Here is a 16,777-nt window from a genome sequence, read left to right on the forward strand (position 1 = left end):
ATTCCACGAACAGAGGAGCCTGACAGGTTACAGTCCACGGGGTCACAAAGAGTCAGACACTACTGAATAACTAATACTTGAAACAGTTATTTAATTAAAAAGTGAATTGTTTTTAAAGTAACATTTCCAAAACAATTGCATGGTTTTTTTACAGTAAAGTTTCAGAAAAAGTGAAAGTCATTCAGTCGTGTCCGACTTTTTGCAACCCAATGGACGATATAGTCCATGGAATTCTCCAGGCCAGAATACTGGAGTGGGTAGCCGTTCCCTTCTCCAAGGGATCTTCCCAACCCATGAATTGAACCCGTGTCTCCCACATTGCAGGCAGATTCTTTACCAGCTGAGCCACCAGGGAAGTTTAAGGAGAGTCAAATGTTCTGGAATTAATTAAATAAGAACTATTAAAATGTTTCTTATTAAAAGTTATAATTAAAGCCTCTAGAAGCACTCGGCTTATCTTCCTACCTTAGATCGCTCTTTAGATGAAACACTGTTATGGTCCTTGATGTAATGGTTTAACCAAAAAGAAACATTAATCTCTTTATTATTGGCAATGAAATACTTGATTGTTCTAACTGTAAATATGTGGTATAGTCATCTTTAAAATTGGGTGCCTTTATTTTAACCAATCCATTTCAAGCTCTTTCTTCCCAAAAACATGACTAGTACATTTAAGCACTAAGAACTTGTTTTACAGGCATTCACAGGATTGCATCATTAACAACTGAGTTAACCATGTGAGTTTTCTCTATAATCATAAACAAACAAATACAATCCAATACTAGAAATAATATTTCCTGGCTCTAAACCCAGGACTTGTTCCAAGGATTCCAGTAAGAAAAAAGAGCAAGTCTGGAACTGATGTAGTAAATATTACTTCAATTTTGCCATAAAATTGATCGTATGCTTGTCAGAGGCAATCCCTCTTAAAGAATGCCTCTGAAACTGCTTCCTTAATCTATTAGGCCAACTTATTCACATAAAACAACTAATTTTATTAACATTTAAATAGAAAATAAAGTGATACATTTTAAAAGAATTTTTTAATCATCAGATTTCCACAATGATTATACTTTTAAAAGTACAGAAAATATTAACTAGGTTTTTATGATTATATGTTAATTTAAAATAGTAAATATTTTTTAAAAGAATAACCAAAATTATTTTTGTAAAACAATTCCTCTGCTTTAGAACACTAATAAGTCATCATTTTTCTACTATATGAGTAAGGATATGAATACCTACAGATTCCAGCATGTGCAGTCATCAAAAAAGCAAAAAATGTATATTTTTGATCTACTAGTTCAGAAATCATCATACAACATAATTATCAAATGTATTTAATAAAAACTAAAATGTCATCTAGCATAAATTACTTGACAATATTCTCATCTAGTTCTAAATTCACTACATAAAGATAGTCATAAAAAGTTTGGTTTCTCAAATAGAGTATGATAAGATAATGCACAACTATTTGCTACTAACGTCTTCAATAAGTAGTATTGTAATAGATGAAAGAAACAAAGTATGGATTATAAAACTGATTATTTGAAATCCTAAGATTGGAAATCATTCCAGCTAATTTTTGCCAGTTAGCCAAGAACTTACATTTAATGTCCTCCTTTTACATTAACTTCCTTGGTTAAGAAACTTTCTAAAATATATAACAAACTGCCTTGAGCCTAATGTATGAATAATGCCTTACTATTTTCTGGATATTTGGGGTCATAATTTATACCATGTACATTTAAGCTTTCAGAGGCTACCAAGTGGAATCAAGTGGCTTCCCTGGCAGCTCAAATGGTAAAGTATCTGCCTGCAATGCAGGAGACCCGGGTTCAATCCCTGGGTTGAGAAGATTCCCTGGAGAAGGAAACAGCAACCCACTTCAGTACCCTTGCCTGGAAAATCCCAGGGACAGAAGAGGCTGGTAGGCTACAGTCCATGGGGTCGCAAAAAGTCAGATGTGACTGAGCGACTTCACTTTCAAGTGGGATCATAAAGTGTTGTTTAGTGGCTTCAGTTTACTATGCCCTTTGAATTATTTTATCTCTGTTTTGTTTTTCCATTGATTACTTTTTCTTATGATGAATATGGTTTGCAGAGTTGACACCTTTGTGAATTCAGATTTGCTCTTTACTCTGCTCTATACCTTATATTCAATATTCTGTGCAAAAATTTTGACATCTATTCACAACCTAAAGAATATCAGTGTTTGTCCCCAAATTCTTAACTATGCTTTTAAAGATAATATTGTTTAAGAGTACTGCCTTTAGAAAAGTTCCAGGAGTGACTACTTTATCTTGCAAGCCAAGCAGCTACCTGGTTGGCACTGAGTTGAGTATTATTGGGTGGCTTTATGTTAGCCTTGTATTTATATCTGCAACGAATGTGCAATAGGAGGTAGAGGTGTGCATGCTATGTGTTAGGCATCATGATAAAAAAAAACTGCAGTCCCCAAACTGAATATTCATAACTTAGGGAACTTATAAAAATATAGATCACTCCTCTCTCCCCATTGATCTACAAGATTCTGAATGCATATGCTTGAGGTGATGTCATTAAGAAACATCACAGTAATTGCAATCCAGGTGGCCCCTGGTATATTTGAGAAATACAATATCTTGTGAAAAAATAAGTCTAGATATAAGAATAAAGTACTAACCTGTTTCAGTTTTATGACACAGATTAGTTTAGGGTCAATTTCACCAAAAGATTATTCCACACCTTTTGCTATGGAAAACTTAGGGGTTGTTCACATGGAAATATGACAGGGAAAGAAAAATCCTAATGTTTGTTCCTTTTCCCCATGTCACTTTCCTGAAAATACCATGGGAAATGATGACAAGTGTCACACATAAGCTCCATGCAGAGAAAAAGGGGTTCTACTCACCAATACCTATAGAAGGATTGAAATTACATGTTGCCATCATAAAAATACAGGTTGATATCATGTTATATAGAGTGCTACTCATGGGAAGTATAAAAGCTATTCAATATAAGTTCAAATTATTTGACTATTTTCCAGTAATTATTCCATATTTCTCTATGATAAAATTTGTTCTCAAAGAATTCTCACTTCTGAGGACATTGTAAAATTCAGGCTAGAAATTATATGCATATGACAAAGGCCTGGATTCAGATTTTCATGGTTATGTCTTGAGTTTTATGCTACTTTAAAAACATTTTTACTTTTTTTCATTTGAAAAGTGTTATTTTCCTCTTGAAAGTCCCCCTCAAATTCTAGAAATATGAAATATGAATAAGTGACAATGAAAAATTATAACATCTGTTTTCATTATAAATGAGCACAGGAAGGGGAAATATTATAAGCTAATAACACTTTGAAAAAGTCAAAGCTGACAGTTTGAGTAAAAGGCTATTTGTTCACTGGCAGCTGATTGCTCATGGAATACTGTGGAACATGAAATATCCAGAGGCTGATATTTCAAAGCAAAAAATATTGAAGAGACATTTCACATATAAGCAAATTAATATATGTTAATATGTATCACAGTGTAGAATTTTCATTAAGCTATTGAGGGTTAATCTTTAGGGCCACTCATTTGTACAAGTCCCTTACAAAATTCTATGCCTAGTTTTGTATTTGTAATATTAATTTTTTCTTTACATAACACCTTCCTCCAACTGCATTATATTCTGGCTTATAAAGACTAGATCTGACTCTACCTGCATTTTGAAACTGGAAGATGTCTTGGAAATCATTTAAATTGACATCTGCATTTTGTAAGTGAAAAATGTTGAGGTCTTTTAAAAATTGGTAAATAAAATGACTTTAAGCAAAATAGCTGATACAAACATCTCCTAACACTAAAAGAAATACAAAATTCTATTTAACAGTTTTGGTAACTCTCTACTCTATTCTGTGAAAACCTCTCTGAAAGATTACACTCATTTCTGGATATAACACTATGTAAAAAAAAGGTTTAGAAGGGACAATGAAGTTTATATGAGGTAAAGAAAACATGCTATATGAGGCATACTTGACAAAACTTTTTATGTTTCAATTCGAAAAGAAAGGAGAAAATCCCTGCCTCCTCCACCCTAGCACTTTGATCCCTCTTTTCCCTTAGTTGTTAAGACCGTCTAATATAATATACCATGCCTTTTATTTTAAATTTCATGATGACAAGGATTTTTATCAGTTTTCTTTACATGTATATCTCTAGATATAAGCACATAGCAAGTGCTCAAAATATTTGTTGAATAAATAAATGTCTATTTTATTTTCAATTAGAGTTTTTCAAGGAGATAACTTGAAGAATACGGAAAGTATTCAAAGAAACAAAAATTGAGAAATTCCAGGAATTGGAGAAAGGTTGAAATTTAGGTAACAAAGGGAATCCTGAGAGATAAGTAAAAAGATATCCAGACCTAGTCACATGAGAGAGAAACAGCAACTAACCAAAGATCAAGAAAAAAATTACTAAATGAAAGAAGGGAAAAAAGACAGAGTATGTCCAAAGATGACTATCACACTGACAGCTAATTATTCAACAGTAATATTAAAGAGAATAAACCAGTGGAAAAACACTTCTAAAATGCTGGAAGAAATAACTCTCAATCTAAAATTCTATATCCAACAAAACTATCTTTCTAGTAGGGAATGCAAATCAGAAAACAGCTTTATCATCAAAGACTTCTAAAGAACTTCTAAAGGATATACTTCAGAAGGAAAGAAAATAATCCCAAAGTAAAGGGTCAAATTGCAAGAAATACCGATAAGCCAAGAAAATTATAATCATAAGGGTAAATCTAAACAAACTCTACCTTTACATAACCAAATGATAGTGTTGATTTATGAAGTTCAAAGAAAAGAACTAAAATACTGAGCATAGATAGCATATTTAAATTGGTACAGTAATGATCTAAATTATTAGTATGTGGTAAGATCCTTGTGTGTTCAGGAAAGAGATAAAAATTATTTGAATTAAAACAGAAATTCTCCACAAACTGAACTATAGATTCAATACAATTCCAAAATAAATGCAAATAGGGATCATTTTACAGAAGTTAGCAAGCCAATTCTAAAATATTTGAGGAAAAGCAATAGCTCATTAATAGCTAAGGTACTTCTGAAGAAGACAAAGAAGGAAGATACTTATCCGATATGTGTGTATTATACACTTGTATTCATTAAGAAAGGGTAGTTGTGGTATAGAGATAAAAAAAAATAAAAAAAAAAAACTCATAATGAAACAGAATACAGAGCCAAGAATCTAACACCCTTTCCCCCTAAATGTGAAAACTTATGACAAAGACAGCATTATAGAACCATGAAAGAATTAGCTATTCTTCCTCAGTCAGTAACTGGAAATTAAATTCCTCTTTCACACCATACACAAAAATAATTTCCAAGTGAACTAGAAGCTTAAATATAAAAGAATTAAACTTTAAAACTTTCACACCAAAACTAAAAGAGAATATAAACGCATCAAAGGATTCTTAAGAAAGACAAAACAAATACATGAACTATAAAAAAAGCAAATTGCAAATTCCAAAATCAATATAAAATAAAATGGCAAAATATTCTAAATAAGGGAAAGGATATTTGCACCACATAAAATGGACAAAGGTTAGGTACCAGAATAAAGAAAGAGCTCCTACAAATTAGTTTTTAAAAATACAATTTAAAAATTTGTTGTAAAAAACAAAAGATATATTACCAGGAGGAAATACTAAATGCCAGTAAATAGGAAAAGATGCTTGCAAAGAAAATATAAATAAAAGCTCCAATGAATAGGATTTTACATCCAGGAGATTGCTAATAAATTTAAAAACAAATCTGATAATATCAAGAGTTGGTTTGAATGTGGAGTAGACAGTTACTTTTATATATATACTGTTACTCTGAAAATCAATCTGATGTTATCAAGACATAGTCAAACTTAAAATGTGCACACCCATGCGTTCTGGTGTGACTTCCCAGATAGTTCAGTGGTAAAGAATCTGCCTGCCAAGTAGGAGACTCAGGTTCAACTCCTGGGTGGAAAAGATCACCTGGAGAAGGAAATGGCAACCTACTCTTATTGTTGCCTGTAAAATCCTAGAGTGGCATGGTACGTGACTCAGCAACTAAACAATAACAATGATCCCAGGCATTTATCATAAAGAATCTTGTCCATGTGCTCCTAGAAACATATATTCATTGTTTGTAAAAGTAAAAACAAAAACTCAATATATTCCAAAGTCTATTTATAGAAGAACAGATTTATTGTATTAATAGAACACTCATATACTGGAATGCTATACAGCAATGAAAATGAATGAACAATTTCTGATGTATCAACATGGATAAATCTTAAAAATATAATGCTAACTTCAAAAAAAGCTTGCTTTCCAAAAAAAAGTAAGTCACAAAATAATAATAGCACAATATGTAAAATGGATAAAACTAAGTGATATGTTGTTTAGGGATAAATATGTATGGGGTAAAAATATAAGGAAAGTCCAAGAGATTATAAAAACATGCCTTTAGGAATGCGGTAACCTCTGGGGAAGAGAGAGGATATAACCGAGCAGGAGCACACAGAAAAAGTTCATAGGTATTGATAATGTTCTACTTTTTTAGCCTGAGTGGTAATATATGAGTGCTCATTTTATTGATCTTTTCAAAAGCTATAAATTTAATATTCTTCTAATTCACTTGCATAATATATTTTGTAATTTTAAAGTAAAAGTGTCTGCCAGGGTGAAATTCATTAGGAGACCTCCCAATAGAAAAGTATCTCAGTAGTTGAATTCTGATTTTTCTGTAGAAAGTTAAACACATTTGCTTTGAATAAAAATTTAATTAAAATATATCAAAGTACAGCTACTCATAAAGGGCTTCCCTGGTGACTTAGACAGTAAAAAATCCACCTCCAATGCAGGAAAACCTGGGTTCAATCTCTGGGCTAAGATCCCCTGGAGAAGGATATGGCAACCCACTGCAGTATTCTTGCCTGGAGAATCCCATGGACAGCGGAGCCTGGTGGGCTACAGTTCAGGAGTCACAAAAAATCGGGCATGACTATGTGACTAGGCACACAGAACAAAAATACAGCTATGAATAAAGTAGCATAAAAATGAATTAAATTTTAAGAACTGTTTTTGGTTAGCTAAATCTCTCAAGGCTAAAAATAATGTGAATTTGTTTAGGTATAAAAAATAAAGGGTATAAGACCGTACTTTTATTTTAAGTTTTGTTGTTATTTTATGTATTAAGAAGACATGTATAGCTCATATTGCACTGACTTTTATCAATCATTTATTTTGAGAATGTCTTCATATAAATGATATGCTAAATAAAAATAATAAGACTGCCTACAATGTATTGTATAGATGTATACTACACACACTATATATCTAGTAGATTAAATATAATTTTATTGCCACTTTCAGATGTCATGTTTAATAACACAGCATTTCAAAAAATAAGTAATCTGTCTTGTATTTTAAGAGTTTAACATTATAATAATGAGTGTTCATAATTTGTTTGCTTGAAAAATTCTGATTTGAAATTACCAACATGTTTGAAATTATGAAAAGACCACATTGGACATTCAGAGAAGACACTTTGGTAAATAATTACCTTTTCCCCTTCCCAAAATTTACAAATATATCCCTATACAAGAGCTCCATAAATAACCAAAAATAAAAATACCAAACTCAAGTATTAAAAGGACAATCTGAGACTTCTTAACATTAGCAGCAACCCAAAGGTTTACTCATAAAGGATTTTGGTATCAAGTAAAGAAATGATAACCAAGCAACTTTAAAAAAAAAATGGATTCTAAGAAATGCTAATCTGTTTTAATAACTCAGTTGTGGAAATCTGATTTGATTTTCTTTAACAATTTTAAGAAAAGTAATGAAAATTAATCATTTTAATTTACAGGTGGCAAATAATTCATTTCAATCATCAATTATTCAAGCAAAATGAACTTCTAAAATATCAAAGAGTACAAAGTTAATAGATTGAGTCTGTTTTTATCAAATGTCTAAAAATTAGGCAAAACTTAACTGTTTCATATTCACGTTCAAAGTCCAAATTCAAGTTTATAATCCACAGGGTATCAGAGAAATCTTGTTTGTTTGCTTTTTTTCAATCTGAAGGAATTTAGTTTTTATCATGCTAACATACTTTTTAAACAGTATTAACATAAACATGAATGTGGTAAATTTATAGATACTATTTAGTAAAACGTATATACAGAAGACAATACTGCAAAATAGGCATACATTTTTTAGAAATAAATGTGTGTCATATAAAACGTAAAAAAATATTTCTAGTAAGAATAGAGTTAAAAGTAGTGCAGCTTTATTTTTAACTAAATAAAACATTTCATGTTAAGATTTTTATCCACAAAAACTGTGTGCCTAATTCAGTCAGTTTGTAAATTTACAATACAGAGAATATATGCATGCATTTAATATATGTTACATATTAATCCCCAAAGTAAATGGCTAATTACATGGTTAGGCTACAATATTATTAATTAGATTTACTTTATACATTAAAACCCCATTATTATAGGCTCTATTTTGCTTTCGAACGATGATCATTTAAGTAATGATCATTTTATCTATTAACTGACTAAATAAAATGTTATTATAAACCCATACACTAAATCACACTGTCCATATCTTTTTAATACTGCAAAGCCTATAGAATCTTTACTTGCTAATTATTAGCTGCTTAAGAGATCACTTTTACTTAACCAAGTGATATACATTTGTTTCCTTTGGATATTTCATGTAATCATTATTAATTAATGAGGTTTTAATCATTGTACTTGTTAATAATGTGGAGAGAACAAAAGCAGTAATGGAGCTATTATTCCTAGAAATTAAGGAAATGAGAAATATTATTTTATTTTATTTTATTTATTTTTTTCATTTATTTTGATTAGTTGGAGGCTAATCACTTTACAATATTGTAGTGGTTTTTGCCATACATTGACATGAATCAGCCATGGATTTACATGTGTTCCCCATCCCGATCCCCCCTCCTGCCTCCCTCCCCATCCCATCCCTCTGGGTCTTCCCAGTGCACCAGCCCTGAGTACTTTGTCTCACGAGAAAAATTATTTTAGAAGATCATTTTTTAAAGGAAATTCATATGAATGCTCTCTGAATATGTGATAATAATAAACTGATTGCATTTATAAGTGAACATAAATTTAACTGATAAAAGATTTCCATGCCAAATGAATACTTCTTATGGTATAAAAGCATAAATCTTTAGTCTTAAACTAAAAGATTTTGTCATTTATTATCTAGCTATGGATATAACAACTGATACAACTGAGTGACTAACACTTTCACAACAAAAAACAGTAAAACATAATAGAGTATATCATTGTTATTAGCTTCATAAGACTGAATTAAGGCAGATCTTTTGATAGCATTTGAATGTTGCATATGTGTTACAATATTATCTACATACAATCTTTCTACCAGACAAGGTTACTCTACCATGATGCCAGCTGGTATACATTTGACATTGGAGTTTCATAGAACCCCTCTAAGGGCGGTGAGGATATACCATCAATAGTATTATATTGGAGACCTAATGGAATTGATTGAAAATATTACCCATAGAGACCACTGGCTTCTAAGAAGGATACGATCAGTGCCAGGAAACAGCACTGCACCTTTTATCATTTCTCCCATGATGCACCCTACTGACCACATGTCAACTGAAAACAAAAATGAAATGAAGATAAACAAGAAGACAGGAGTAGAACAGCAAATAAACAAAAACACTTCACTACCCAGGCCTTGGAGCAATGGTCTGACCTTTTGCTGACTGGATACCAGTGCTTTAAAACACTTAACAGTGCTTTAAAACAGTGGGGTGGGAAGAACACAAGAATGTCAGGGCCCTTTCTGCTATGCAACTGAACTAACCATGCCATTCAATGCCACCTAGTGTATGATAATATTACTTTGCAATTATAATGCAATGATTAATTTAGGTTCTGATTTAAAAGGTCTAATTTGCATTCATCTCCTAGAATCCTACTGATTTGTATTATAAATTATTCTAGATTGTGTTAATGTGGGAAACATGCAAATTGGTTTCTCTTTCATTCTTTTGTATACCATACTTGGAGAAAGAAAAAAAAAGAAAGATTGAGCTGCCTGCAACCTCAGAAGAAAGGGTTTCTTTTACAAAACACACTTACTCTTATTTATAAATATGAATAAATTTCCAGAAGTGAAATGCCAGTTCAAGAATGAGTGTTTTGGAATATGCTGGTTCAGTTTCATTGACTCTTACCAAAGAAGTATGTTTTTAAACAGGAAGCTTTGTCTTATTCTCATAAAAACAATTGCTTTCTAACTGTCCTTGGTTACTCACGTGTTCCTACTGAAAACTCAGAAAGAAAGATAGGTCATTCTTATGAGGAAAATTAACCTAGAAGAATAAGGGAAGTTGAGGGGGAACAAATAGGGAAAGACATTAAGATAGCACACTAGAATTTTGCTCCATTTATTCTTCCAATTATATATTGCAATTTGGCAGTGACCTTACAGAATTCCTCGAGATTCTTTCCCAAGTGAAGTTCTCACTTAGGTTAAATGCAAACTTTGACCAAATACCTAAACAGAGTTATCACTGCAAAGAAACGGTTATAGCTATGAAGGTGACAAGCATACCCAGAGAAGCAAATTTGTCTTGCTTCCATTTTAGGAAAGCAAGTGACATGCAAAAAGATCAGGAAAAGATAGAGCAAACAGTTGTGCATCCCTTTATTATTAATGCATTTGGAATTCAAGATAATATCTGTCTCACAAGAGGTTGGTATTGTGAGCACTTTGATTAAAGGGCAAAAAAATTCTCTAAAACAAAATTTGCTTTTGAATTGCAAATAGTCTTATCATCAAAGTGACCAGTCTAAGTTGTTATTTACTATGTATCTATTTTTTAGAGATATTGTGGGAGAGAAAGATTTTTTTAAAAAAGAGAACTAAAGGCTTAATAAGCAAGGTTTTCTCTTTTTTTTTTTTTTTGCAAGGTTTTCTCTTGCCTGCATCAATTTAAACATTTGGGAATAGGTTATTTCTGCCACAAACCTATCTGCTAGTCAAAAAACATCTATTTCTATATTTTATTTAATGAAAAAATATCTTTTATGTTATCTCTGGCAGATATTCATTTTTTTTTCTGCTGCAGAACCAACACCATTGCTTTCTAACTGTATGTGTGTGTGTTAGTCACTTAGCCGTGTACAATTTTTCATGACCCCATAGACTGTAGCCTGCCAGGCTCCTCTGTACGTGGAATTCTCCAGGCAAGAATACTGGAGTGGGTTGCCATTTCCTCCTCCAGCAGATCTTCCTGACCCAGGAAACAAACCCAGATCTTCTGCATTGTGTCTGTCTGAGCCACCAGGGAAGCCCAGGCTTCTAAATGTATCCACTTGGGCAAGTTACTGCATCTTTCTTTTCATCCTCTAAAACGTGGATGATAGATAGCATTTATCATGTAAAAATTTTTTTAAGTCTTAAAAGGATTATGCCTGGTAAAGATCCTTCCACATTGCCTGGCATATAGTAAGTTCTCAATAAATGTCTGTTATGTATCATGTATTTTATATATATATATGTATATATATATTAGAATTAAATATATAGAGAGAAGGCTTATTCATTTAATATTTATATACCATTATACTGTATCTTATATTAATGTCTATAATTAAGAAATTTTTTCCAATGAGGGAAGCTTACCACTCACTAAGCAATCCTTTTCACTGTTGAAACCACTTTGAAAGGCACTCCACGTATTAAATCACAGTTGACTCCACAGAATTTCTCTCCATTATCTAAATCGGAATTATCTTGTTCTCTAATACAAATAAAAATCTTAAAATAGAATCTATGACCCCTGACCACTCTTGCAAAGCTGGCAAATTTTCCTCTTTCAGAATAGAATCCCCTGTGTTTTCTTCTCCCTCATCTATGCCTTTAAACATCAACAACAGTAACAGCAGATGACCTACAAGAAGTCTTACTTCTGGGGTTACTTCAGTCTCACTTGGCTCTAGATACTTGCTGGTTTAATAACTGCTGTGTCTCCCAGTTCTCACTTATGTGGCTCTGCGGGATACAGATATTCCAAAGTAACAGCAGAACATTTTTGGAAATATATCTTCATGACAGAAGCTACAATTTTAGACTTAATAGATCACAAAGCTTTCATGTGAAAATAATGCAGAGAGATACAAACTCAAGATCTGAACTACTGATGAAAATACTGAATTCCATTTTCTTTATTTAATGTACCTTTTTTGAGTTATAATACCCAGGAAACCTCTCCAAATTCCAATTTCCATTTAACTTTCCTCACAATTCACTATTCCTCCAGACTGCCCATGCTTATGCCACAGAAATGCTAAGCCTTATGCCTGGCCTGGAAGCTAAATTGGTAAAGAATCTGCCTGCAATGCAGGAGACCACCTGCAATGCAGCAGACCCGGGTTCAGGGTTCAATCCCTGGGTCAGGAAGATCCCCTGGAGGAGGAAATGGCAACCAACTCTAGTATTCTTGTCTGGGAAACCCCATGGACAGAGGAGCCTGGTGGTTTAGAGTACATGGGGTCGCAAGAGTTGGACGTGACTTAGTGACTAAACCACCACCACCATTATAAATTACAAAAGGGGGAGTAGATGCACATGAGTTTATATAGGTTTTTATTACTCAAGGCAGGATGAAATGTCAAGAGAACGTCATTGCAACAGCCACCAGTGAGGGATTTTATTAATTAGTCATCACAACTAAAACAAGAAATAGGTAATAAAAGAATTTGATACTAGATCTTTTTAAATCTTTTGGGGATGAGGGGTGATAGTCCTCCCTCAACTAATACATCTATATGCTTATCAAGATGAGACCGGATTATTTCATGAAAATTTCAAGATATTCCAACGAATACTGACTGTGCATAGACCTTAGAAGAAATTGGCAAATTCAGTCACAGTTGGAAACTGAATTTTGTTGCTCTCTGAGACAGTCTATGATATGTGAGTCTCCATAAGATTTTTGTATACTAACGCCACCCAGGCAGAATTCTAGTTCCTTCCATGATTCTGATCATTACATTCCTCTCATCATCAGTATTTCCAGAGAAAGCAGATTCATTTGCAATTGTGGCACACAGAAACTGATTTACTTTCTTTAAAAGGAATGTTTAGTAAGTTTTGATGTTACTAAAATACGGTTATCAGTCTTCTAAGGGAGAAAATCTCAAGTGTATCATTTGTCAGGCATTAGGTTATGCTAAATTATCATTTTTCTACTCTAGTCGAGAGATAGAAATAAAATAACATAGGTCATGGCAGTTTAAATCTAAATATTTGTTGTTGTTGTTTAGTCATGTCTGACTCTTTTGCAACCCCATGGGCTGCAGCCCGCCAGGCTCCTCTGTCCATGGGATTTCCCAGGCAAGAATACTGCAGTGGGTTTCCATTTCCTTCTCAAGGGGATCTTCCTGACCCAGGGATCAAACCTGCATCTCCTGCATTTGCAGACAATTCTTTACCACTGATCTACCAGGGAAGCCACTGGTGAAGAAAATGGCAACCCACTCCAGTATTCTTGGTTGGGAAATCCCATAGACAAGAGGAGCCTGGTGGGCTACGGTCCATGGGGTTGCAAAGAGTAAGACTTGACTTAACAACAGCAAGGTTGTGTCAGTTTAAATCTAAATATAGAAAGCACTTTATTGCTACTTCCACACCCCAGTGGCTTGTTTTGTGATTTATGACGAAATATTTTTTGGACTATGTGAGCTTCTATCCAGCAAGCTGACAAATGTTTCCTGTCTAGGAGATTATGCGGTTCTGGTAATACAATTATGAGACCACACTGCTTTTCTCCTTAACCTAATTATATCTTCATTTAGCATAGGATTCAGACAATGGGTTTTGATAAATCTTTCAATAAGCACTTCAAAGTACAATAGAAGAAGATTTAATATGGTTTTCTAAAATCAAAACACCATTTCTTTAAAATGTTTGCTTTAAAAAAGTTCAAAATTTAATTAGATATTTTACAAAAACACATTGTTTTAAACTTTAGTGCAAAGATAGAATTATGAAAAACTATCAATATGCATAAATAAACCGTGAATGTACATATTTTGCACCTGTGGATCTAACTAAGAAAAAGAAACAATACTCATGGAACACAATGCTAAATAGTCTAGTTCCAGGAAACAGAGGAAGATTTTTCTCCTTGAGTCTACCTATTCAACTTGGTTTTCTTTCTTTATAACTTCTATGGCATCATATTAATTTTTAACCTTCATTTTATAGATGTTATACCATTGATTTTCTTTAACAAAACAGAATAAAATCCATTGAAACTTATATAAAGAAGAAAATCTTTAGCTTTATGTTAAACTATAAATAAAACTGTAGACTAATAATTTTCAAAATACTCTGCCATAAAAAGGCTTAAGTAATTTTTTATTGCACCAAAATATTTTAAATTGTCATCTTTAAAATCTCTATCATTCTGCAGTGTGTATAAATAGGGAATCTGAAGAAATCCTAATGTTGGAAAAAAAAATTTTTTTTCTTTAAACTTTTCATGTTTTGATGAACACATAGTAAACGCTTGGCTCTGAATGTTTCACATTATCACCAAATTAAATACAAGCTCCCTGAAGATTGGGGTAATTATCCTCATTTCATTTTTACACATCAACTTGCAGAAGTGCTTCAGTAAGTGGCAAACTACTCATTTTCTTTCCTTTCACTGTCTAATTCACAGATAATTTTGGTTTCTCATCACTTGAGAATTTTTTTTCTAGGTGGTCTTTTGGTTATTTCTATTTTTTAATAGTTTATCTAATTCAATTGGAAGGTTATATTCGGGCTAAGGTGCCCCCAAATTAATTCCATGCCATAAAAATTGGAGTTCTTTATATTTTAAAGTTATTTATAGGTATGTGTATGTTTGTAAGGGGCTTCCCAGGTGGTGCTAGTGGTAAAGAACGCACCTACCAATGCAGAAAACATAAGGGATGCAGGTTCAATCCCTGGGTCAGGATGATCCCTTCAAGGAGGCATGGCAACCAACTCCAGTATTCTTGCCTAGAGAATTCCATGGACTGAGACTGGTGGGCTACAGTCCATAGAGTCGCAAAGAGTCAGACATGACTGAAGCAACTTAGCACACAAAACACGTATGTTTGTAAACATCTAATGATGATACTATATATATATATATAGTATCTCATCACAGCAATTCTGTAAGGCTGGCAAAGGAAGTATTATACAAAATACATTGAAACTCCTAGGAGATGATTTATGACTAAAATGAAGAGGACCAGAGCCAGTTCTTAGAACCCTTATGCTCTGGAGTCTCATCTGACTGCTGAAGGGAGAGAGTCCCGCAATAGGTTATCACTGTTCGTGGACTTCGTCCTAAGAGCTAATCAGGCCAAGGGCAGTTGGAATGGAATAGCACAGTAATGACTAAGGAATCTGTTCTGTTGTCTGTAGTTTTACCCTCTCAATTAGTTCAGTTTATTTTTAAAGATCTTCCAGTACTCTGTCTACAGAACTATAGAGGGATAAGGAAAAGCAATATGCTTTAATAAACCTTTCTATATCTATTTCTGGGGGACAGGGGTTTCTGGGGGACAGGGGTTCCTGGGGGAACCGACAGTCCTGGTGGAGCTAGGTGCATGGTCACCCAAATGCTTCTGCAAGGCATTGAGGTCCATCACCTCAATTTATTTTTTTCTGTTCCACCACCAAAGCTGGTTCCCTGTGTCCTCCCTCACTTTCTGCCCCCTCTCAATATACCCTTCTGACCTTTTATCCCAGTTATGCCTTATCCTGCCCTCTGGTACAGTGGCCCCAACCTTACTGGAACCAGGGACCAGTTTCATGGCCGACAATTTTTCCATGGACCAGGGATGGGGAGGAGAATGGTTTCAGGATGATTCAAGCACATTACATTTATTATGCACTTCATTTCTATTATTACTACACTAGCTCCACCTGAGATAGTCAGGCTTTAGATCCTGGAGGTTTGGGACCCCCACTCTAGTATACTCTGGCCTCCTCTAAATTTCCTGGGAGAGGAATTTTCCTCTTAACTCCGTCCTTCTTCCATCTGTTCAGATCATCTCAGAATCTTCAGCTTACTCAGATTTTCTTAAAGTAATAAAGGGAAGAATATTAACAAATTCATGGTGAAAAATATTCTCTTAAGCAAATACACTGAAAAAGAAGTTAAGTCTTATTTTTTCAAGTGTTTGTGATTATTGGCAATTTGCTTATGGGTGTGAAAGAATGACTATTTTTAAATCCTGACTTTATTTAAAGTTATAAAGTATGTATTATTTGAAATAATGTTTTATTACTGTAATATTAGGTAGAAGACTCAGACTATAACAAAATGTATTAATTGCAAAAGATTATTAGGAAATAAGCAAAAGGACAGAAGAAGAATTAAAACTATCTATCTGTACTAGATAGATATAATAATCCACAGCCTCCAATTTTTGTTCACCTTACTTTGATTATCCATAATTTTCATTTCATCAAGCTTAGAAAGATGTGATATTTAGTTAATCTAAGGATGTTTTGTTTATTTCTTCAAATATATAATATTTTGGCAAATCATTCCCTGTCCCTTAATAACTTGTTTTCTTGGAAAGATTACAAGTGCATTCTTTTCTCTCTAACTGAAATTTCTCATGTTCTCAGAGGGAAAGGCAAGAAACAGTGTTTTAGAAGCTCAGTTGTC

General features: G+C 33.2%; 1 protein-coding gene across 9 annotated transcripts in view; it reads right to left on the reverse strand.

The window, feature by feature from the left end:
* MAPK10 (mitogen-activated protein kinase 10) overlaps positions 1-16,777 on the reverse strand; it is a 603,644-nt gene that overhangs the window by 68,543 nt on the left and 518,324 nt on the right. For 2 of the 9 annotated variants that reach the window (XM_043448311.1, XM_043448318.1), the window contains exon 9: positions 9,633-9,704. The exons of the other annotated variants lie outside the window; for them this stretch is intronic. In XM_043448311.1, the coding sequence (XP_043304246.1) occupies positions 9,633-9,704 (72 nt within the window). The remainder of the gene's footprint in view (positions 1-9,632; positions 9,705-16,777) is intronic. 9 annotated transcript variants of the gene reach the window in all.

This window comes from Cervus canadensis, chromosome 26 (assembly GCF_019320065.1).
Source record: "Cervus canadensis isolate Bull #8, Minnesota chromosome 26, ASM1932006v1, whole genome shotgun sequence".
NCBI lineage: Eukaryota > Metazoa > Chordata > Mammalia > Artiodactyla > Cervidae > Cervus > Cervus canadensis.